Below are 23,573 nucleotides of genomic sequence, written 5' to 3' on the forward strand. Positions count from 1 at the left end.
GGAAACTGTAAGTGACTTTTTTGTAATTGGAAGTGTGTCCTGCCCTGATAAGAACTTGTGGATAAGGAAACAAGAGACTCATAAATAGCCAAAGGGAAGAAAGCCAGAAAAGCTTGCTGTGCTCCTCCACTTAAATATACGTCATTTCTTTAGGGACTACAGGTTTTACAGAAAGATGAGGACTAATTTGGGATGCTACTTACCTTTGTTTCCAAAAGAAAAAGACTCCTCTAGAATGTGATTTTAAGTAGGCCATGGACCAAAAATAGGTCATAAGGCCTGCCAGGCAGCTTTATGAACTTCAAGGTTCTAGGATATTTCATCCATTGGAGAGTTCACCAGTGCTTTAAACAGTATTAGAAAGAAAACAGCAGCAAAAAATCAACTATGCTAGTAAAATTTCTCTTGCAAGAAATTATTGGGGGGTAGAACCTAAGTAGTTTTGTTGCCGCTTTGTTGTTGTTTTGTTGACTGGATGGTTCTGGATATTTGCTTACTTCTTGGCTTGTTGATTTTCAGTATATAAATATAACTTTGCAATGACAAGAAAAGAAAAGAAAAAAGAAATCTTTCAGGAGTCTTTAAGATAATATCATACAGTTTTGAGGTTTTTAAGACTGAGAATCAATTTTGCTTTACCTAAAATGAATGTTATAATGCTTCACATTTTTGCTTATTCTGCCCATTGACAAGCTCTCATTTGTATTAATCACAACATGAAACCCTCACTTACTCTCAAATTAAGTGTTCAGTGCTATGCATGTTATAAATTCATTCTCAGTGGCAAAATTTTCTTGGGGCTTAAGAAATTGTACTTTAATCGCTTTTACCCAAAAAGATTAGCAAAAATAGTACTTTGACACATAATGTCAGCATGTTCTTAGATTTTGATAAATGTGGACAAAATCGATAGATAGATACATGAGGAGTGCCCACATAAAATCATCATACTTCAAAAGCTTTTCCTAAGGTAACTCACAACTGTAGACTTTTCCTTTCAGTAATAAGAAGCATCAGTGTTGATAACTAGAAAGCATCTAGCCAGCTTTCTATTCAAAGAGGACTTTTTTGAAACAATAATAATAATTCAACAAAACAAACAGAATCACTAACTTCAAAATACTCTCATACTTAAAAGTCATGTGAGTTTTAAAATTGTTTACTGCTTACAGTTTAGATATTTGGGAACACTATTTGCATCTACATGCCAACATTGATCGACTCCTTGAATTTGAATATTCCCCATAATCAGATCCCACTCCATCCATTTTTTTCTTCACTCTCAGTTATACTTTTAATATACCACCCTATTATTTCTTTCCCTGCAGCATTTTGTTTGCTTTTTTCCCCCTTTTTAAATGTGAAACAAAAAAAATTTTATATGCTACCCTCTGCGTCCATGTCCATACCACCTGCTGTCTCATATCCATCCACTCTTCGACTGGTGACAGTCTGCATTGTTTCCATCTCTCTAACAAGCAGTTCTCATTAAATTCATCAATAAGCCCTGGATTTCTGAATCCAGTGAAGATTTATTTTTTTATTTTCCCTGAATTCTTTGTGACATTTAACATGTCTGAGCACTCCCTCTTTCTTTGAGAACCCTCTTCCATTGACTTCTGAGATGACACTCTGTAGGTTCCTCTGCATAATGCTTATATACAGATGTTCTGCATTTTTTCAGTTCCACAGAGTTTCTCTGTGTCTCTGCACACATTTCCTTGGCATCCATTCCAAGTGTATATCGGAGACTTTCAGGACTAGACCATCAACCGGATCTGTTGTTCTTTCTGTATACCATCGCAGGGTGCCAGCAAAGAAACTTGGGGATCACCAGTGAGCCCTCCTTTTTTCCTACCCCTGCATTTAAGGAATTACCAATCTCACTGATTTTGCTTTCTTAATGTCTCTTCAGTTGTTGCTTTTTTCTCAGTACCCTATTGTCAGTACCCTTCAGACAGGGTTATATCCCACCTGCATTGCTAGAATAGCACTCCAGTTTGCTGTCTTGTATCTAGTCTTGCCAACCCCATGCAGTCCATTCCTCTCATCTTCCTCTCTTTTAACATTTATCATATCACATCAATTTTTATTATATATTTGATTTTACTTATTCACTTATGAGTCATGCTCTTTGTTAGCTCATTAGGTACCAATTCTATATATTTTTTAACATCTTCATTAGAGTATAATTGCTTTACATTGTTGTGTTAGTTGTTGCTGTATAACAAAGTGAATCAGCTATACGTATACATGTATCCCCATATCCCCTCCCTCTTGCATCTCCCTCCCACCCTCCCTATCTCACCCCTCTAGGTGGTCACAAAGCACTGAGCTGATCTACCTGTGCTATGTGGCTGCTTTGCACTAGCTATTTATTTTACATTTGGTAGTATACATATGTCCATGACACTCTCTCACTTCATCCCAGCTTACCCTTCCCCCTCCCTGTGTCCTCAAGTCCATTCTCTACATCTGTGTCTTTATTCCTATCCAGCTTATTCCTGACTTACTTCACTCTGTATGACAGACTCTAGGTCCATCCACCTCACTACAAGTAACTCAATTTCGTTTCTTTTTATGGCTGAGTAATATTCCACTGTATATATGTGCCACGTCTTCTTTATCCATTCATCTGTTGATGGACACTTAGGTTGCTTCCATGTCCTGGCTATTGTAAATAGTGCTGCAATGAACATATGTACCAATTCTATATTAATATTATTTTTGTCTTTGTCATTCATACCATATCATAGTACTTGTTATAAGTACTTAATAACTTTTTATGCTAAATAGATATGTGAATAAATACAGTCTCACTTCTCCAAAGCCAGTTGATAATGACTGAGTTAGTAGTGGGGCATGGATAAGAGCTAGTCACTGAAATTGGAAGGATCATTCAGCAGCTGTTTCGGCAACAGTCTGGGAGAAGTTTTCTATTTCTTCCTTGCATTTGTAAAAGTTGACTGTATTAAAAGCAGGGTTATTCATACATTTAATGTAGAACTTAAATACAATTCAATGCTGAGTCTACTTAAGTATTTATTATATAGAGAGTACATGAGATAAATAAGTCAAATTATGTGAAAAAATTTAGGAAGTATGATAAACTTATTTTCTAATTTCTATGATAATATGCCCAAGGAATAGATTCAGCCCAAATATTGTATAGTTGTAGATCTGTCTAACCCAATTCACGTTATGTTATGATGTTAATGGTATGTCCAAATATCTTTCCAGTTCTTGATTAGGCAGAAGTGTACTTAAGGTCAGTCAAAATAAAAGGTCAAGTGCCACAAGAAATAATTTCTTTTAACTTTGAAAATTTAAAAATTAATTTAGTGCTAAATAGTTTTGGGGTTCACAGTGTATAGAAAATAATTTTGCAATGACAAAAATTACACATAGTAAATGTCCATATCTGAGTGAATTTATTGAGGAGTGTAATTTAGTTTGAGTCATTGGGAAAAGAGAGAACTGAGGTATTATAAAATGTGAAAAATTAAATGAATTGTATATTTCTGCTCTTTTTGCATAAATTAGATCTTTTACTTCCAATTATGAAAAAAAAAGTCTTTTTTGCCTCCCTTCTCTCTGGGTAGCTTGTTATCTGTAGCAAATAAATGTCTAAGAAAAGTGAAAATATTCAAATACATTGTCTTAACATTTAAAAGAAAAGTATACATATTCAGACAATGCTACCATTTTAAAAAATTAAAGCTTTTGTTTTATTAAAGATTTTTTTAAAATAGTGATCTGACAACAGTTATTGCTCTTTTATAAAGGTAGAAATATCACATTTTGCTTTAATATAGCCACGATTACTCTTTTCATCAGTAGCTTTGTTAGTAGGTCAAGGAGAAATCATACCTAAGAAGAAGGGTCCATGGAGAAAAAGATGAACCATATCAGAATTAAAATTAAATTGAAAAAATTTAAATCAAGGAAACCAGTTTTACTTCTTTCAGTATGATGTGCAAATTCATGCATTTTAAATGGGAAATGGGAAATTTCATAGCTGCTGAACAGCAGTGATGTGAGCTCTGTTGTCAGAGTGGATGCAGGGTACAATAAACCTATGGCAGCTTTTGCTCTTTTAAAGAAATTACATTTGAAATGTTCTGACTACATTATGAGGCCATAAGAAAATTTACGGTGATTTCTTTTTAGTGGAACAAAGTACTTGCTCTTTTTCATCTCAGAATCATTTTCTAATTTTGCTACGCTTAAAGGGGAGTGCAAATTCAGTCATAGATGTGTTGCTGTGCACATACCTGCACAAATGCTCACACGTGTCAAAGTTTACCAGCTCTCTATATATTTATTAGTGTGTGTCAAACTTAGCCATCAACTATAACTTACGTTTTGCATTAAGACCGTTGCATAAATGTGCACTAAAATTGAATCTAACAGCAAAGATGAAGGTAGTGGTGACAGATTTAGAAAGAAACTCCAAGAATAAAGCTGTTTAGAAGCCATTAGTATACATGTGCTTTGAGAGTAGGGATGCAGTAATTCTTTCAGACATAAGAATTCTATTTTCCAAGTAACTCCATTCATGTAAGCAATACACTTTATATAAGACAGGTTTCAGCTTCCAGCTGTTTTCTGATGTTGGAAAGTGAAACACTAGGGCTTGAAAGTGAAACACTAGAGCTTGAAAGTGAAACACTAGAGTAGGGATGCAGTAATTCTTTCAAACATAAGAATTCTATTTCCCAAGTAACTCCATTCATGTAAGCAATACACTTCATATAAGACAGATTTCAGCTTCCAGCTGTTTTCTGATGTTGGAAAGTGAAACACTAGGGCTTGAAATGGTTCTGGGGACACAGCCTTTCCTGTCAGGGATTCTAGCAGATGCTGATATAATTTAATATTCGTGGAAGACAGACCAAATATAGAATAGCATCAACTTGATTTTGCAGAGTTTTCAAGCCAGCTGTCCCTTGGTATTTACATGGAAGAAGTCTACAGTGTACCAAGTTGCATATTTTTGTGTGCAAGTTCTCAGCCATGGTATGTAGTCATTGGTGTTTTGACAGCCATCTGCTCAGGCCTTACTTTCTCTATTCAGCCATAGCTAAAATTGAACATTTTTCAAAGTGGAAAATTCCAGGTAGTTTTGACTATAAGAGAACATAAAACTAGCACTCAATATTAAAAATAAAAGCAATATATATTTTTTGCTTAGTAATAACCCGTATATTAAGGTGAATGTCTTATAAATAGCTCTGAAAAATAAATAAGCTCCTTTAGAACAGAGGCCGTATCTTCTTATTGATTAAGTTTCATTTAATTGTGTGTTAAGGCTCTAGCTAGACACAGAGGGAGTTACAGAAATGAATAACTCGACAGTGACTTAGCCAAAGGCTGACCTTGTCTTGTATACAGCAAGACCTCCATTAATATTTGCTGAATGAATGAATGAATGAACAAGTTAGAATCCATACGTAATAATCTGTTTATTTGTAGAAATTTTCACCCAGAAACTTATAGGTTTTAATACATGGGGATGCATGCATGCACACATATATGTGTATGTGTGGGATAAGTATGTTTATATACTGTGAGTGAAAGAAAGTTTGATAAGACCTTTTGAGCACTGACTATGCACTTCCTAGAGTAGGGATTTAAACAAGTATGTAACATTTTTTTTCTCATCTCCTAAGTACATTTGCATTAAAAGAATAAAGTAAAGAACATTTGTTTAAAATGATAAATTGTTTAATAAAGATTGATTTTTTAATGCAAAAGATTGGGAAAGGATGGATAATTTTTTTAAATCAAGATATTGAGGGAAATATTATATTTAGACCCATGGAGAATAATTCAGGTAGAGAAATGAATACAACCTAGGTGAGGTGGATAATGAGATAGTGGTTTCAGAATAAGATAAGGAAATTACTTGAGCATGGAATTTTAATTGAGAATAATAGAAGATAATTTTAGGGGAATTTAGGTAGGAAAGGTGGATTAGAGTGAGTTTATGGAATACTTGAAATATCTAGATGAAACAGTTATAGTTAGAGTCAAGTGACAGTTATTATAGGACCTGGAGTGATGCAAGAACTTGAAGAAAGTGGACTTCTATGGAGCTTATTTTAACAATAATGCACGGGAATCTAACACATGATTATAATCTCTGCTTCTAACAAAAATGGGATTTAGGCTGCATCAGTCCTGATGGAGGATAATGTAAATTTTGAGTATATTTTGAAAAATAAGTATAAGATTTGATGATTCAAAGATGAAAGAGAAGAATTTGTCTTAGATCACTTTAAAACAATGCAAATACAGACACACAGTCAAATTTAAACTGTAAATTATTTGTATTGTTCTCTGCAATGCAATTTTAATTCATATTGTAAACAGCCTTTTATGTTGAATTCATGCATTGATTTATTTATCAAATATTCTTTTGAATATTTTCTTGGGTCCAGCATTACATTAAGCAGATATTGGGGTGGCCAAAAAATTCGTTCGGGTTTTCCATAAGAGCCCGTGGAAAACCCGAACAAACTTTTTGGCCAAACCAATATATTGTTAAACAAGTCTTCACTTTAGTTCAGAAGAATGGAGACAATATAAAAATATTATTATGAATGCCTAAGAATCTTAAGTCCCCAAATCCATCTGTCAGTTTCATGAGCATGATTTACAAGCCTGCTTCATTACTGACAAGGTAGACAAAATATATATCTCTAAAGAATAACATTTTACTGGGCATGTTTGTTGTAGCGAAGCAAATATATAGTGTTCTGAAAGTGTTGTTTAAATCTCTTGTTTCAACATGCTTGGGACCAGTTAATGTTTACAGTTTTGTGAATGAATAAATCTATATACTGAAAACATTTCGTTCAATAAGTTGACCTTCTTGAGTTTTGAATAAATTTTGGAGCCTTAAGTTTAATCTTCCATGTGTGTCTAAGTTTAATCTCTTTGTATTATCAACTCTTTATTGTTATTATTTTAACATTTGGAGTAAAATAATTACCTTTTGGACTATTTTACTCTGACCAGTAACTTCTAGCCATAAGCCAATCTGGTATCAATTGTGAGATTCAGTATCAACAAGGAAAAGATAACCAACCCTTAGCTGTCTTGACATGACTGAATCCACCAAATACACACACACACACACATATCTCACTTCCAAAGTGAGTCAGGACATATTATCTAGATATGATTTTAGATGATGTAGTATATTATTAAATTAACCAGTAGTGCAAAAATAGATTAAATATTATTAAAGACACAAGGAGAGAAGTTAGAGAAGTGGGCAGACAGAAATCATAAGTTTCTTATATAAAACTGAAGAGCAATTTACTTTGTAAGCAAAAATCTCATGACACTAAAACAAGATGACGAAGAAATTACACTGTGTGCAAGTGTGGAGAAAAAAATAGCTTGTGATACCATAGTGATCTGAGAGCTCATTATACATCAGCAATGAAAAGCTCTAACTACCATGCAATTAAAATACTAGAGAGTATAAATAAGAGTGTATCATGTGTGGTGGCATATAAAAATTTAGAAGTGGATGGAATTTTAGTAGAGTGATACTCTTGAAAAAGGAGACTGATTAGGAATATTTAATTAGAGAACAGTTACACAGACAACTTCTGTAATATCTTTCAAGCAAGAATGTCTCATTTTGGATATCATACTTATAGTAAGAACGATACGCCAAAGATGCATCAACATCCTCTATGCTGATTGGAATGTTCTCTTTCACGGCCAGTAGTATATATCCTATACTCCATTAACGTCCCTCTGTCAACTTGATTGCCAAGCAAGATTGAGAACTGAATAAGTTTCAACGCGGATAACTAGTAACCACTGCAAGTTATAAAGAGTCCTATTCGTCTCTTCTCTGTGTCCTAAACTCATTTATTCTAGTGATGATAAAACGCTTTTTGGATAGCTACATGTAAAAGAATGAAATTAGAACACTCCCTAACACCACACACAGAAATAAACTCAAAATGGATTAAAGACCTAAATGTAAGGCCAGACACTATCAAACTCTTAGAGGAAAACATAGGCAGAACACTCTATGACATAAATTACAGCAAGATCTTTTTGACCCACCTCCTAGAGAAATGGAAATAGAAACAAAATTAAACAAATGGGACCTAATGAAACTTAAAAACTTTTGCACAGCAAAGGAAACCATAAACAAGATGAAAAGACAACCCTCAGAATGGGAGAAAATATTTGCAAATGAAGCAACTGACAAAGGATTAATCTCTAAAATTTACAAGCAGCTCACGCAGCTCAATATCAAAAAAACAAACAAGCCAATCCAAAAATGGGCAGAAGACCTGAATATACACTTCTCCAAAGAAGATATACAGATTGCCAACAAATTCCTGAAAGGATGCTCAACATCACTAATCATTAGAGGAAATGCAAATCAAAACTACAATGAGGTATCACCTCACACCAGTCAGAATGGCCATCATCAAAAAATCTACAAACAGTAAATGCTGGAGAGGGTGTGGAGAAAAGGGAACCCTCTTGCACTCTTGGTGGGAATGTAAATTGATACAGCCACTATGGAGAACAGTATGGAGGTTCCTTAAAAAGCTAAAAATAGAAGTACCATATGACCCAGCAATCCCACTACTGGGCATATACCCTGAGAAAACCATAATTCAAAAAGAGTCATGTACCACAACGTTCATTGCAGCTCTATTTACAATAGCCAGGACATGGAAGCAACCTAAGTGTCCATCAATGGATGAATGGATAAAGAAGATGTGACACATATATACAATGGAATATTACTCAGCCATAAAAAGAAATGAAATTGAGTTATTTGTAGTGAGGTGGATGGACCTAGAGTCTGTCATACAGAGTAGGGAGGGCAGGAGGGAGGGAGATTCAAGAGGGAAGAGATATGGGGACATATGTATATGTATAACTGATTCACTTTGTTATAAAGCAGAAACTAACACCATTGTAAAGCAATTATACTCCAATAAAGATGTTAAAAAAATGCTTTTTGAAGATCTTTGAAATACTTGCAGTGGTATTTATTTGGGAGGAACTCTACAGAAAATTAGAACATTTGAAGTGACTGAAGTTATTAAGGAACATAAAGTTGATGGTGATGAGTTATTATCTTAATGTCTACTAATAATTGGAGAAAAAAGACATGCTTCCAAATAATCATGAGAAAAACTAGGAAAAAGCCCCCACAAGACCAAAGGACATTTTTGAAAACGTTTTTAGCCTGCAATGCTAAACTATTTTGGGTCACATTTTGACAGTAGTTTTTCAGAAATTTTCAAATTTTGAAAATCGTAAGTGGATTTTTTAGGAATGGCATGGTTGCTTTTTCCTCAGATCTCTAAGACAACTAATTGTAGAGCCTTCTTGCCTTTACCCATTGCAAAGGCTACCTCTGCCTTTAGGTTAGAATACAGAGGTTTTCCCTTTGAAAGCAGCTGACTCAGAGTCAGACCCCTTCTCATCGATCCATAGCTTTAATTTCTGCATCTCCAAAGTTAGGTTTCAAGTCCTTGCCTAGGTATTTAAGGTGAAGATTAGTTGAGTCTGGTTTCTTTGGCCTTATAGCCATATTTACCTTAGGACACCCTCTGGGCTTGACCTCTGGCCAGACTTACTTTGTGTATATTCGAAATTCTCTCCTTGCTGCCTGCTGTCACCCCCTACTTCCAGTCCTTCATTTATTGTTTCTAATACAATTTATGCAAAAATTCTATTATATAATTCTCTGGCACTAGTTTGAAGCTCTCTGAAGGTGGAGGGTTTGCCTGTGTTGTTCATTCTTGTATGTATTCGCTGCCTAGCTGAGTGCCTGGAGAGTTGGAGGAATTCAATGAATTTGTTACATGTAGTCGAAGAAAAACTGGGATTGGATTTGAAAAACACAAGTTCTATATTTAGGAAATGTCCTATCATTACTGATGTTCAATTATTTCATCTATATAATCGAGTGAATAATGCCTATACCATCTATCTTATAGTTTTGTTGTGAGAGTCAAGCGATAAATGAAAATCTTTGTAAAATTCAATGCTACTCTTTTATTATGATCAATGAATTGCATTACTCAAACAAACGTTAACAGTACGTACCATGCGACAAAGGAAAGTTCATGGTTCTTGGTTTTGTTTTTGTTTGTTTTAGTTCAAACTAGAACAGATATACTTACTCCAGAATTTTTAAAAAGAAATTAGAACTGATGTGATGAAATCAATTCACCGAATCTCATTCACTTTTGATATTCATTAATATTGTGAATATTAACTGAGCATCTATTTGATGTCAGTGACTCTAGTTGTCTCTGAGAATAAAATGATTCATGAATTATGGTCTCTGCCCTCAAGGAACTTAGAGTTTAGTGGTCAAAGAATGTTGGTAAAAATGCAAAAGCAAAACTGACAAAAACCTCATTGTATATGAGAGTTTATATGTGCTTGGTAAATGAAAAGTATTATTAGCAACACTATGCTAAATGACTGTAAAATGCTGATTTTTTGCTTCAAGTATTTACAAGAGCAAACAGAATATTTGTGAGTTTTTTTGCATATTTATATGTGTGTTCAAACAGCTGCTGGAGAACAAAGTGTTTTGCTATAAACACTGTCAAATCTCACTTTGAAAAAAATTTGTCCATAAAACAAGTATTTCCATAGATATACTAAAGCTGCATAGAATTTGCTTTTAAAGCATAAACTAGAATTAGATGCTTGAGTCAGCTGTGAAGTATTTTTTCATACAACTCTCATTCTAATTCTTCAGCCTATGGATCAGGCTAAGACCTGGTACAATTTGAAAGGGATGATACAATATAAAGTTCCAGTGGTGAGCATAACTTTAACATTGTATTTATTAGAACCATACATTTATATATTTATATCTTCCAAAAAAAATTTTTTTGTAGGGGGGCTTTGGGATGAGGATGGACATAGACCAGGGTATGGGGAAATACATCAATCAATAAATCCACCTTCTGATTTATCAACCAAACCAATCTAATCCCAGAGAGAATTCAAAGTTGCTCACATAAAACACAAAAGACAGTTTTATTTTCTAAGACAGAAGATAAGAAACTACCCAGAGATTAGGGACTTGGGTTTAAGAAGACAATTAACACAATAAACTTTAAGAAAATAATGGTTTTAGCCTTGGAGACTAACATTGTCTCCGTTGTCAAGTCACTAAAACAATAAAAGAGATGTATCTGTAGGGTTTTTGTGTGTGTGTTGGTTTTGTTGTGTTTTGCTTCTTTCATGTTTTATTCTTTTATATTTTGGCAAAAGGAAGTTTTCCACTTCTTCAGACTAGGCATACAATTATACCCTAAGTTCTAAGATGAATTTCTCCTTAGAGAATATTTTTGAGCACCTTTTTGTGTCCAGCCCTCGCTAGGCCCTGAGAATACCATGGAACAAAGTAAATAAAATAAACATGGTTTCTTCTTTCATGGAGTTTCTGTGCCAGTATGGGAGATAGACCTTGGATAAGTAATCATTAAATAAAATTACACATGGGCAAAGTATGGCATATTTAGGGATTAAAATGGGGAATTGTTTAGAAAGAGTTAGGAAAGATCTCAGAAGAATTAAGGTATAAGGAAAAAAGATTTGTGAAAGATAGGAAGGTATAAAGAGTGGAGGAAAGTTAAGAGGCAGGGATTTCTAGGCAAAATCCTGAGGAAGGAAAAAACAGGACCTTGTTCTAGAAACTAACTAAAGGTAGTATTCTTTGAATGTGATGAGAGAATATTATATAAAACAGGATAATAATTTTAAATTTTAACCTAGGTGCACTGATATTCCCTTGAAAGATGTTAAGAGTGACTTGATCAGATTTGCATCTTAAGAAAATCCATTTTGTTAAAAATGGATTGAAGAAAGGCAAAGGGTAGTCAGAAGTCCATTTAAGAAGCTATTGCAAAAATCCAGATGTTAAAAACGCCTGTGACTCGGCCTTGGCACTGGGGAGAAGCGTATAGATCTGAAATTAATTTTGGAGTTAGAATAGTTTTTGGTGATGGAATGCATCAACAATGACTTCTAGCTTTCTGTATGAGACACTGGGTGGGTAAAATAAAATGTGTTGAGCTAGAGATAACTCAGGAGTAGCTAATTCAGGGCGGTTGTGTGGGGATGGATGGTGGTGGTGCCTGAGTACTGGAAATCACAAGCTCTGCTTTGTGTAGATTAAGTTTGAGATGCTGGTGAGACATCTAAGTGGAGGTAGTATTTGGATAATTAAACCAGGAGCTTCAGAAAAATATCTGGCCTGGAGATATAACTCCACATTGACTATGCAGATGGTATGTAAATGGTTTAGAAGTAGATGAGATTATTGCGGATTATTTGGAGATTATTTGGGGATGCAATGAAATAAGAAAAGGATCTAGGATCAAGCCCTGAGGAAGTCTAATACTTACTGATAAAAACAAATGAAAAAGAGCATAGTAAATGAATGTGACTTTTCTGTTTCCTTTTGTCTAGATCTTTTAAGCCAGAGGAAGCACAATGTAGAATAGTGTTTTGTTTTGTTTTAAAAAATATCTGTCTCATCATTAGAAATAAGAAATTGTCTAGCAGTCCTTAAAGAGCAGGACCCATGGGGAACAGCATCTTTCCTGCTGCCATTATATGCACCAAAGCTTACTTGAGTCCCTTCTGATATTTTTGTTTGAGGGCCATAAATATAAGCTCACGCTCTTTGCAGAGCAATTAATTTAGAGCTTTTTTATATTTTTTTACTTAGGATTGTCAACAGCAGACACAGACACAAAGTTTTTATTTTGTTTTCTATATTACAAACACCTCTGTCGTGGGGTAATTGCCAATTTAAGGCTCTAAATTTCGTTTTCAGTGACTTAAAATTGTTTCACGTTTCCTCTCCTTTGCCTTTTTTACTTCTCATTTTGAGTTTGCAGACAGACCTGCCAAAGAGACATCTAGTTTATGGGCTTGGTTTTGGAAGCCAGGCAGGAGAGAAGAGAGCAGATACTGAACATATGCTCTGCTGGTATGGATGAAGTGAGATTGGAGGAAGCTGGGAAACAATCTATTTCTCCCTAACTGCCACCCCCTCAATGAATATTTTGGGTACCCTTATGTTAGAATATTCTAAATAAGTGCCCCAGCTATAATAATTATTTTTTATCATATGATTTTGAAAACTTCTAGGATGATTCACGATTGTTCTATAAGTGGAACATAAAAAAAATAAAAACAAAGCGGTTTGTAGATACTAATTTTAAATGGATACTGGGTGAGATTTCCATGCAATTTGAAAGGAATGGAAATTTTGTGACCAGGGCAATGTCCACCAGGTCCTCAACAAATAATGGAAGTGGGAGTAGTGGGGATCTGTATTTTGGGGATATAAATTTGAAGTTTGAAAAAGAATGTATTCAATCTAGCCCTAGAGATGATATTTTGCTGAAATTTACTTATTTATCCATTTCAAGAAGTCTTTATTGATCAAATATAGTGTGGTCAACTTCAATTTAATGAGCATATGGTAGTTAGAGAGTTGGTTTAAAAAATATATATTTTGAGGAGTTTGAGGAACTTTGAGTACAAATGCCTTATTTTGAGTCATTGTCATAGAGATGTATTGTCATGTCCTTCCTGGTGTTATCTGTTAGAGTTCTTACCAGAAATCCATGTCATAATGACAGTTATTTTCTTATATATATATCATTTTAGGTTATTGAAAATCCATGATATAATCCTGTCTTAATAAGGTTAATGGTATGCTTTGTCAGAAATTTAATAAAATCCTGTAGCACTTGGTTGTGTCAAGTGGCTAAGATGGCATTTGAGTTCATTATGGCCCTTGTAGTCCTTATTTTAGTCAGAATATCTGTACATAGAGTTGATATTCCATAAGCAAAACTTGCTTAAGACCCTTTGGAATATGTGTGTTTGCATCTGGTTTATTTTGTTTCTGATGATAATAAAAATACTTAAATTTTCATCTTTGTTTAGAATAAACAAAGTAAACAATTTTTAACATGTACTAAGTAGGCATTGTACTACTTTTTCTGATTAGAAAAGAAGAAAGGAGACCAAATCAACCCTTAAGCCTCCAAAAAATATCCTTTTATTTTGGAAGCTGAAAAGAGGAGAACTGAGCAAGAGTACAAGACATATTTGAAAGGCCTGTTAGGATGAGAATACATGCCCTCCTTTTTTTTTTCTTCTGAACAACTGGATTCAGCAGTTTTTTTTTTTTTTTTTTTTTCCAGCTTACAAACATTGTTGTGTCTGGATGGCTAGTAGTTCAAATTGGACTGATTTTCTAGTTCTGTAAAACTCTTCATCTGCATCATGGATCAGGAGCATTAAGTTACTTCCTGCAGTGCACAGCTGGAAATCATTCTCTTTGGCAACATGTTGTTTTGTCCCATTTTTGTTTTATACCAATGTGTTCCTACACACCCGCATAGCTCAGGATTTCAGACAAGTATCTCCTTTTCTTCCTTGACACGTCTTAGAACATTTTAAATTGACATGTTCTCTTTTGTCTTTCAAATGCTGAATTACTTGCAAACAGCTCTGTTTGCCTGCATGAGAATTTTTAAAAATGCTCCACAGACCTAGAGACTGAAATGGAAAGTCAGAAACATTCAAACAGACAGTTTCCTCTTATTCATTTGAGAGGGGAGAGATGCTTGGCATAAGCGAGCAAGAGAAATATTGTGTATCAAGACTAGGATGACAGAAGGAGGTGGGGGGAGAAATGTGTATTGTATTATTGTAAAAAATATGTGATGACTTTTAAAAGTTATTTAAAAATTGAATATATTGGAGAGAATTCATTGACTGGATGACTTTCCCATAGCAAGTCTCCAAGTACTGTCTGTTATCAATTATGTTAACGATGGTCTTTGTGAGTTGGACTGTAGATGTTAACAAGAAACATTATTTGAGGAATTAAAATACATATACTGATATTTAACATGTTTATCAATATCTCTGAATGTTAATTAAAAAGTATTATAGTATGCTAGGCACAGGTAGTGAAGACAGCTCCTCGACAATATTCATTTAGTTTAATATTTTAACTGATGAAAACAAGAAAATATATTTAGGAATTCTTTTTGCCAAACTACATTAGGAAGATTTTCTTTTAAGATATGAGTTATATCACTGTCATATTAAAATGGTGGTTCACCAAACGTCACACAGTTAAGTATAATCAAGATAAAGAGCACAATGGAAACAAACAAATAAAATAAGCTAGAAGGAACCTTTCATCATAAAACATAATTTAAAAAATTTTTTTAAACATTTTTATTGGAGTATAATTGCTTTGCAATGGTGTGTTAGTTTCTGCTGTATAACAAAGTTCATGAATTTATTCTCATTCAATAAATTTAAATTTGAGTGCTATTATAGGCTAGCTAGTATTATCCCCACACTCAAAAATGTTATAGACTGTAGATCCACTGTAAAAGATATTAAAGTTTCAGTGTAATAAGGGTTATAATAAAATATAAACTAAGTACTATGTAGGCACCAAGAAGGTAATAACCAATTCTGTGTTGCAAAGTCGAGGAAACACTTTCACAGAGATGTGGATATTTGAGCTGGGTCATGAAAGATGAGTAGATGACCATGTAAGCAAAAAAGGAAAATGTTCTATGGACAACATAATGTCATGACAAAGAATTTTCAAAGCACCTGATATATTTGTAAACAGTAAGATGTTAGTACTCTGGATGTGTAGGAAGGCATGAAAGAGGATGGAAACAGATGAGTTTAGAGAGGTAGATAGGGGCCTGATTATAAATGTTCAGATTACCAAGAAATTTGGCTGCTATGTTATAGGCAACAGACAACTCACAGAGGTTTTAAACAAGAAAGTGATATGATCAGACTTAATTGTTAGGAAGAGAATTTCTCCAGCAGTTTGGAAGATGAATAGAAGTGGAGTCATGAAGGAAGACTAGTATGGATGCTGTTGCATTAGATGTAAGATCAGATAGGATACGTTTACCTGAAAGTATAGATAGATGATAGATAGATAGATAGATAGATAGATAGATAGATAGATAAATAGGTAGATAACATTAAGCTGGAGATAAAACAATTAATTGGAAGCAGAAATCTTAGAATTAAGATTAGAAGTAAGACATGTTTGTCCTTAAAGTACCTTTTTTAAACATATTCTAGTTTCTGTGGAATAAAATTTTATTAATGCTGGTTTATGTTCACCTATTTAGTAAGAATGACAGAGATTTGGGGGATGAAGATTACTGTGAATCAGTTACCAATATTTTTGTAGATGGTCTTCATGAAGTCAGTCAACAGAGATGAGCACTTGGAAAGTTTGGATGACTTGGAATTTTTAAGAAGTTATGAGCGCCAATGAGAGGAACTGATTTGTAAGTAGCATTTAGAAGCCAGAAGGAGGCTATGTTTCGTTTCCCAGTGCTTCTAGGGATCCACTGGGGATATCTATGAAGTGTCATTTTCAGAGGAAGTCCAAGCTTCAATTACAATAAGCAGGTTGAAGGAGTGCTTTCTTAAAAAGGAAAATTTGGTAATAAATTATAGGACTTGTAAAACTACGATGGAAGTTGGCCTGTGGGTGTGCATATAGAAGGGAAAAGGAGAACTGGATGACACAGAACTCAGGAATGATGTAGGAGGTGAGAAGGATTTTCATTTAGAGCAGGAAGAGGAGTGAGGCAGGGTGGATCTTTAATGATAAAATTAATTCTAATTTATTTGGGATTACAGTAATTGTGTTTGAAAACCAGCTGTGCCATTTAGGTTCTGGGAGTTATTTTCCTCATTTGTAAAACTCAAATTCAAAATAGTCTTCTTTTTCCTACTGGATAACAACCCTCTGGCTCATCACCTAGAGAAACATTGCCTAAATCCTAAGGAACGAGTCTGAATTGTGCCACACAGTAGATCACTTACTCATACATAAAATGCATTTCTCTGTGACTCACTTGTAGTTATTCAAAAGACAAACATGTATTAAATATGATGCTATGTCAGAGTTCTTCATTTTTATAAAATAAAAGCTGGAAGACCTGGAAAGCTGTACAGGAAAATGAATTCACCTGCTGTTTGCTGGCCAGCAGGTGTCTTGGAAAGACGTTCAGCTGTTTTGCTAATTCAGGGTTTTCTTTCTCTCCATTCTTCTGATTCTGAACAGGATTGGAAACAGTTTCCCTTTGTAGTATCTAACCAGTTTTTCCACATTTGATTTGAGAAATGTCAGATTAAAATTCTATTGTTACTGGTATTGATAATTTGTAAAAGCCAAAGAATGACATGAATCATATATACATATATATACATATATGTGTATAAGCATACATGTGTATGTATGGTTATACACACAGGTATATACTTATACATATATACTATTTCTTTTTTTTCTTTTTGGCTGCATTGGATCTTTGTTCCTGCGCGCGGGCTTTCTCTAGTTACGGCGAGTGGGGGGCTACTCTTCGTTGTGGTGTGTGGGCTTCTCATTGAGTTGGCTTCTCTTGTTGCAGAGCACGGGCTCTAGGTGCACAAGTTTCAGTAGCTGTAGCAAGAGGGCTCAGTAGTTGTGGCTCATGGGCTCTAGAGTGCAGGCTCAGTAGTCATGGCGCACGGGCTTAGCTGCTCCACGGCAAGTGGAATCTTCCCGGACCAGGGGTCGAACCCATGTCCCCTGCATTGGCAGGTGGATTCTTAACCACTGCGCCACCAAGGGAAGTCCTCCAATTTTTTACTGATCTCATGTAATATTTATTTTTTATTCTAGATATTGCATTTTTCAGTTCTAGAATGTATATTTCACATTTTTTGTAGTTTCTATTCTCTATTTTTTATTATAAGCATTTTTGTGTGTGTGTCTTTAATCATAGTTATGAAAGCTGCTTAAAATTATTTGTGTACTAATTCCAACATCTGGTTGATATCAGTGTTTGTCTCCGTTCACTGCTTTTCTTCTAAGTACTGGTGGCATTTTATTGTTTCCTTGTAAGTCTATCTAATATTTTTTTGTAAAATTGCATTCTGGATGTTGTGAACAATCCATGGTAGAAAACTTAGGATTCTGATATTTTCTGAAGAATAGTTATCGATCTTATAGTTTTGTGTTATACTGGTTAACTTATCTGGACTCAAACACTCTTGTCTTTCTTATGGAATGCAGCAACTATGATCACTGTTTTGTTCGTTTAGTGCAATCTGGGGTACTTGGAGTCTGCCTAGGGCATTTGTATATCTGTTATTGATGAGAGATTTGAGAAGAGTTTATACACATATTTTGAGGTTCCCTGTCTGTAGCTTTCTTTTTTCCAGTATTTCTTCCTCACTTTACAGCAGCTGTGATCGTTCTTGGTTCTGTTTTCTGATTCTTCAAGACAGTTAAGTAAAAAAAAAAAAAAAAAGAAAAAGACAGTGAAATTGTGGGTTTCCACTTGAGTTTTAGCCACCTTGCATGGCCAGTCTGAGGCACATCCATTATCTTCCTTCTAAGAATACACATCCTCCTGGTTTAACTGTTTTGAGTTGTTCTTCAATGTCTTCAAGTATTTGAGATTTTTAAAAATATTTTTTATTTAGAATTCATAGCTGTTATCTGTGAGTGACTTAATTTAATAGGAGCTACTCCACAATTACTGAAAGTAGAACCTCCATATGCAGGTTTTATAGATGCTTCTGCCATTTAAAAGCAAATTGTGGGGTTTTAAGGCACATCATCAAAATCATGCAAAATTGCATGAATAGAGCACAGTATGTGAGTAAGCAAATATAGTCTAAAAACATTCAAATAAAAACAGTGAAAAGTTGGTGAATTTTTAAATGTTTGCCATATTGTAGTAAAATTTCTATTTTTCCCATGATGTAAATTTTTCTAGACTATTTACTAAATGTATATATTATAGAAAAGAATTTATTATATTATTCTCTATATAGTATACATATTCTAATCTCCAATAAAATATATAGTATAGGGAGAATAAATATTATTTGTTTTTTGTTTAGACTTTGTTCTTTAAGCCACAAATCCAACTAAATTTATTTAGTCTAGACACTATTCAGAAAAAAAAAATGTCAGACATAATTGTATGGGTAAGGATGACTGGCTTTTATGTCATTAACATTACATGACCTCAAATTAAGAATTTAATTAAGAGGTTGTAAGTCAATACTCTATAAATGTTCACCATCTATTTGTAGTTCATTTACACTTGCAATGTTTATATAATCTTAACCAAGTAACCCATATTGAATATAGCAATAAATATTGCTCTGCTGCTTTTGAATGGGAATAAATAGGTACAGTCTAATAGATTTAACTTATAATGAAAATGGGCTGTAATCTATAATATAACCTGCTGAAAATTCAGTAGAAGCTCAGATATTGAATGACTCTTCAAATTGGTCATTAGAAACTACTTGGGGAACTTCCCTGACCAATACACTTTACTGATTTTTTAAAATAAACAACAAAATTGCTAATAAAATTTCAAAAGGCACCTGTTCCCTGATCACAAAGCAAGGCAATTAAATTATGAAAAGGTTACTTCTGAGCACATGATCAATAAATGTAACAGAAACAAATCAATGGAAAGAACTGAAAGAAAATAAATGTAAATTATATTAACATCTTCAGTTTATGATTGGAAAACTCTATGAAACAACAAAGGGGTGGTGACTGGGTAAGTTATTTCTTTTATTAAGTATGTAAATTGATAAGCTCTGCCAAGGACCAGGTTTTTCTTCATGCCCTGATGAGAATTAGCCTTCTGAGTTAAAGAGCTGAGTTCAAATAGTTATTGAACTTGGTAATTCATAACTTTGTGCATATTGTTTATTTTCTCTGAGCTGCATTTTCTTCACTTGTAAAATGGGTCTAATAAAATCTACATAATGGGGTTACTGGTGATTAAATCATATTAATGAATATGAAATAGCTTCTTAATCAGTGTTACTTCTATACCCATAATCGTTTTATAACCATGTCATTTTGCTCACATTTTATTCATTTAATGCTGTGGGTAATTTGGGATGTAATCCAATTCTATATTTTGGAACATACGACATACAGGAAAATAATTTTCACCAGCCATCTTCCCATCTCGGCTCCCTCCCATGATTCCTCAGATCTAAGGAAGTCCAGGCCTACCCAACTCCAATTAGGTCTCACAGGGCTGTACCAAAGCAGGGCATGGGGTGTCTCACCCATACTTACAAAACAGAACCCCAAGACAGGGTCAAGGTCAAGACTAGCCAGAGGCAAGGGAGAAAAAGATCACAGAGTAAAACTGACAATGTCCTGGGGCAGTTTTAGAGATATTGGCTCTTGCCTGATCTGGCTTTTGTGTAAGTAAAGTGGCTTTTGTTTGAAGAAGCTAGAAGGGACTTAACTATCTAACTTCATCCTGCTGGCCAGCAAGGTGTTTTGACCTCTTAAGAACAGGATTCCCAGCATATTTCTTCCTTCCTATTACCTATTTTTTTAATACTATAAATTATAATTTTAAAGACCTGGAAGAAAATCCCACTAAAATTACTAACAATGACAAACAGGTAATGGTTTGGGTTGATATACATGTGAACCATTGTGTATACTCTGTGTATAATCTGTAGATAGCTATACTATATCTGTATCTACATCCGTATCTGTATCTATATATGATCACATAATCTAACAGGTTAGAACAGTTACTAATTCAGTCCTCTTGTCAGTCACTCAGCATCCACATACGCTTTCAGAATAAAGTCCATACTCATATAATATTCCCTCTGCCTGGTATGTTTGTTTTTTTCTTCTTCATTTTCTATATCAAATACATTTCTATTTCTCCTCCAAGATTCAGATCAGGATCACTTCCCACAATAAGCCCATCTTAATAGTATTTTCATTCCCAAACGCCCAAACCTTTTATGGTATCTGGCATAGCATGTGCTCAACACGTTTTTTTGTTTGTTTGTTTGTTTTTATCATCCTTATTGGAGTATAATTGCTTTACAATGGTGTGTTAGTTTCTGCTTTATAACAAGATGAATCGGTTATACATATACATATATCCCCATATCTCTTCCCTCTTGCATCTCCCTCCCTCCCGCCCTCCCTATCCCACCCCTCTAGGTGGTCACAAAGCACCCAACTGATCTCCCTGTGCTATGGGGCTGCTTCCCACTAGCTATCTATTTTACATTTGGTAGTGTATATGTGTCCATGCCACTCTCTCACTTTGTCCCAGCTTACCCTTCCCCCTCCCCATATCCTCAAGTCCATGCTCTAGTAGGTCTGTGTCTTTATTCCCATCTTACCCCAGGTACTTCATGACCTTTTTTTTCCCTTAGATTCCATATGTATGTGTTAGCATATGGTATTTGTTTTTCTCTTTCTGACTTACTTCACTCTGTATGACAGACTCTAGGTCCATCCACCTCACTACAAATAACTCAATGTTGTTTCCTTTTATGGCTGAGTAATATTCCATTGTATATATGTGCCACATCTTCTTTATCTATTTATCTGATGATGGACACTTAGGTTGTTTCCATCTCCGGGCTATTGTAAATAGAGCTGCAATGAACATTGTGGTACATGACTCTTTTTGAATTATGGTTTTCTCAGGGTATATGCCCAGTAGTGGGATTGCTGGGTCATATTGTAGTTCTATTTTTAGTTTTTTAAGGAACCTCCATACTGTTCTCCATAGTGGCTGTATCAATTTACATTCCCACCAACAGTGCAAGAGGGTTCCCTTTTCTCCACACCCTCTCCAGCATTTATTGTTTGTAGATTTTTTGATGATGGCCATTCTGACCGGTGTGAGATGGTATCTCATTGTAGTTTTGATTTGCATTTCTCTAATGATTAATGATGTTGAGCATTCTTTCATGTGTTTGTTAGCAATCTATATATCTTCTTTGGAGAAATGTCTATTTAGGTCTTCTGCCCATTTTTGGATTGGGTTGGCTCAACATGTATTTTATGAAATAATAATTGTACAGCTAAGTGGAAAATAATGATGAATGACAGAAGAGAAACCTTATTTATTTAATAATAAATCATGTACCAATCTAGAGAATACAGTGTCTAAAGGTAGAGAGGTAATGTTCTGGGGATGGTTGAATTATTTTAAAATTTGTAACCTGACAAATTTCACAAAATGGCTGAAATGTAGAATGGAGGTTTCAATAAGACTTGTGTCAATAACATGAAGATAACAGAAGACATTTTTAAAAGTATGTTTTAGAGACAGGATTTTCTAAATATGTATTAGAGATTAAAAATTAAGAACATAAGGCTTCCCTGGTGGCGCAGTGGTTGAGAGTCCGCCTGCCGATGCAGGGTACACGGGTTCGTGCCCTGGTCCGGGAGAATCCCACATGCCGTGGAGCGGCTGGGCCCGTGAGCCATGGCCGCTGAGATTGCGCATCTGGAGCCTGTGCTCCGCAACGGGAGAGGCCACAACAGTGAGAGGCCCGTGTATCACACACACACAAAAAAAGTAAGAAGATAGCTTTAGAGTTCATATTTAAGACCAAGAAAGAAAAAAAATGTTCACTTGATAACACAAGCTACTTATGTAGTGTACTTAATTAAGTCAGATATTTAATTATAACTGATTATTCTGTTTTCATTTAATTTAATGCTCTGGAAAACATCTTATCTTAATTTCATTTTAAAATGCAGCAAAATCATCTCACACACCTTCATTTGTTCATCTTTTTTAGGTTTATTCCCTGCTGTCCTGAATCTTGCTTCCAGTGCTCTCATTACCACAAATGCAACATGTGGAGAAAAAGGACCTGAAATGTATTGCAAATTGGTAGAGCACGTCCCTGGGCAGCCCGTGAGGAACCCTCAATGTCGGATCTGCCATCAAAACAGCAGCAATCCACACTGTATGTATTTTAGGATGAATTTGTGTGGCACTGGGTAGGAGCTGTAATTGAGGATGTTGAGACCAAAGTGCATTAAAGTAAAAGGGTTTGTGGTCCCCCAAATTTCTAGAACTTTACTCCCACTGTGAACCTTACAGACCCTCTCTGTCACTTAACAGATGTTATTGGAATTCTTTATGTGTAGTGGGTGTGGTGCTTGAGGAGAGTTTTCTAGCTGAAGACTTGTGGCAGTCCTTAAGTTTATCACTTGCAGAAGATTATCTGAAGATGTGGTTATTAATTCAGGTTTTAGTCATTCAGTAGTCACCTATATGCCAGGTACTGTGCTGGGGATCCAACAGGAATAAGATGTGGCCCCCTGGCTCAGTTGAAGAAGTGGCAAAAAGCAGATTATTGCTGTGTAATGTGGTAGGTACCAAGGAAAGAATGAGCATAGGGGCTTTAGGGAGAAAGGGGAGGTTTACAAATTTAGTCCTAGTGTAGATGAAGGCTTGCCAGAAGTGACATCTAAACTGAGACCCAAGGACAAATATGAGCTGAGCAGGTAAAGGGGAGACAGAGGGAAGAGAAGGAATGCCAGGAAGAGGTTTCAAAATAAGACGGAAGACAGTACTTGCTCAGGGAACTAACAGGTAGTTAGGAATGGCTGCAACTGAAAGTGTCAGAGGGCAGAGAGTAGGGATGAG

The 23,573-nt window shown here is 34.9% G+C and overlaps 1 protein-coding gene across 1 annotated transcript in view; it reads left to right on the forward strand.

Annotated features, from left to right (window-relative positions):
* The window catches only part of LAMA2 (laminin subunit alpha 2), a 611,700-nt gene that overhangs the window by 126,963 nt on the left and 461,164 nt on the right, over positions 1 to 23,573 (forward strand). The window contains exon 2 of the mRNA XM_081251375.1: positions 22,717 to 22,887. Within this exon, the coding sequence (XP_081107501.1) occupies positions 22,717 to 22,887 (171 nt within the window). The remainder of the gene's footprint in view (positions 1 to 22,716; positions 22,888 to 23,573) is intronic.

This window comes from Mesoplodon bidens (assembly GCF_964165515.1).
Source record: "Mesoplodon bidens genome assembly, chromosome: 12".
In the NCBI taxonomy this organism is placed as follows: Eukaryota; Metazoa; Chordata; class Mammalia; order Artiodactyla; family Ziphiidae; genus Mesoplodon; species Mesoplodon bidens.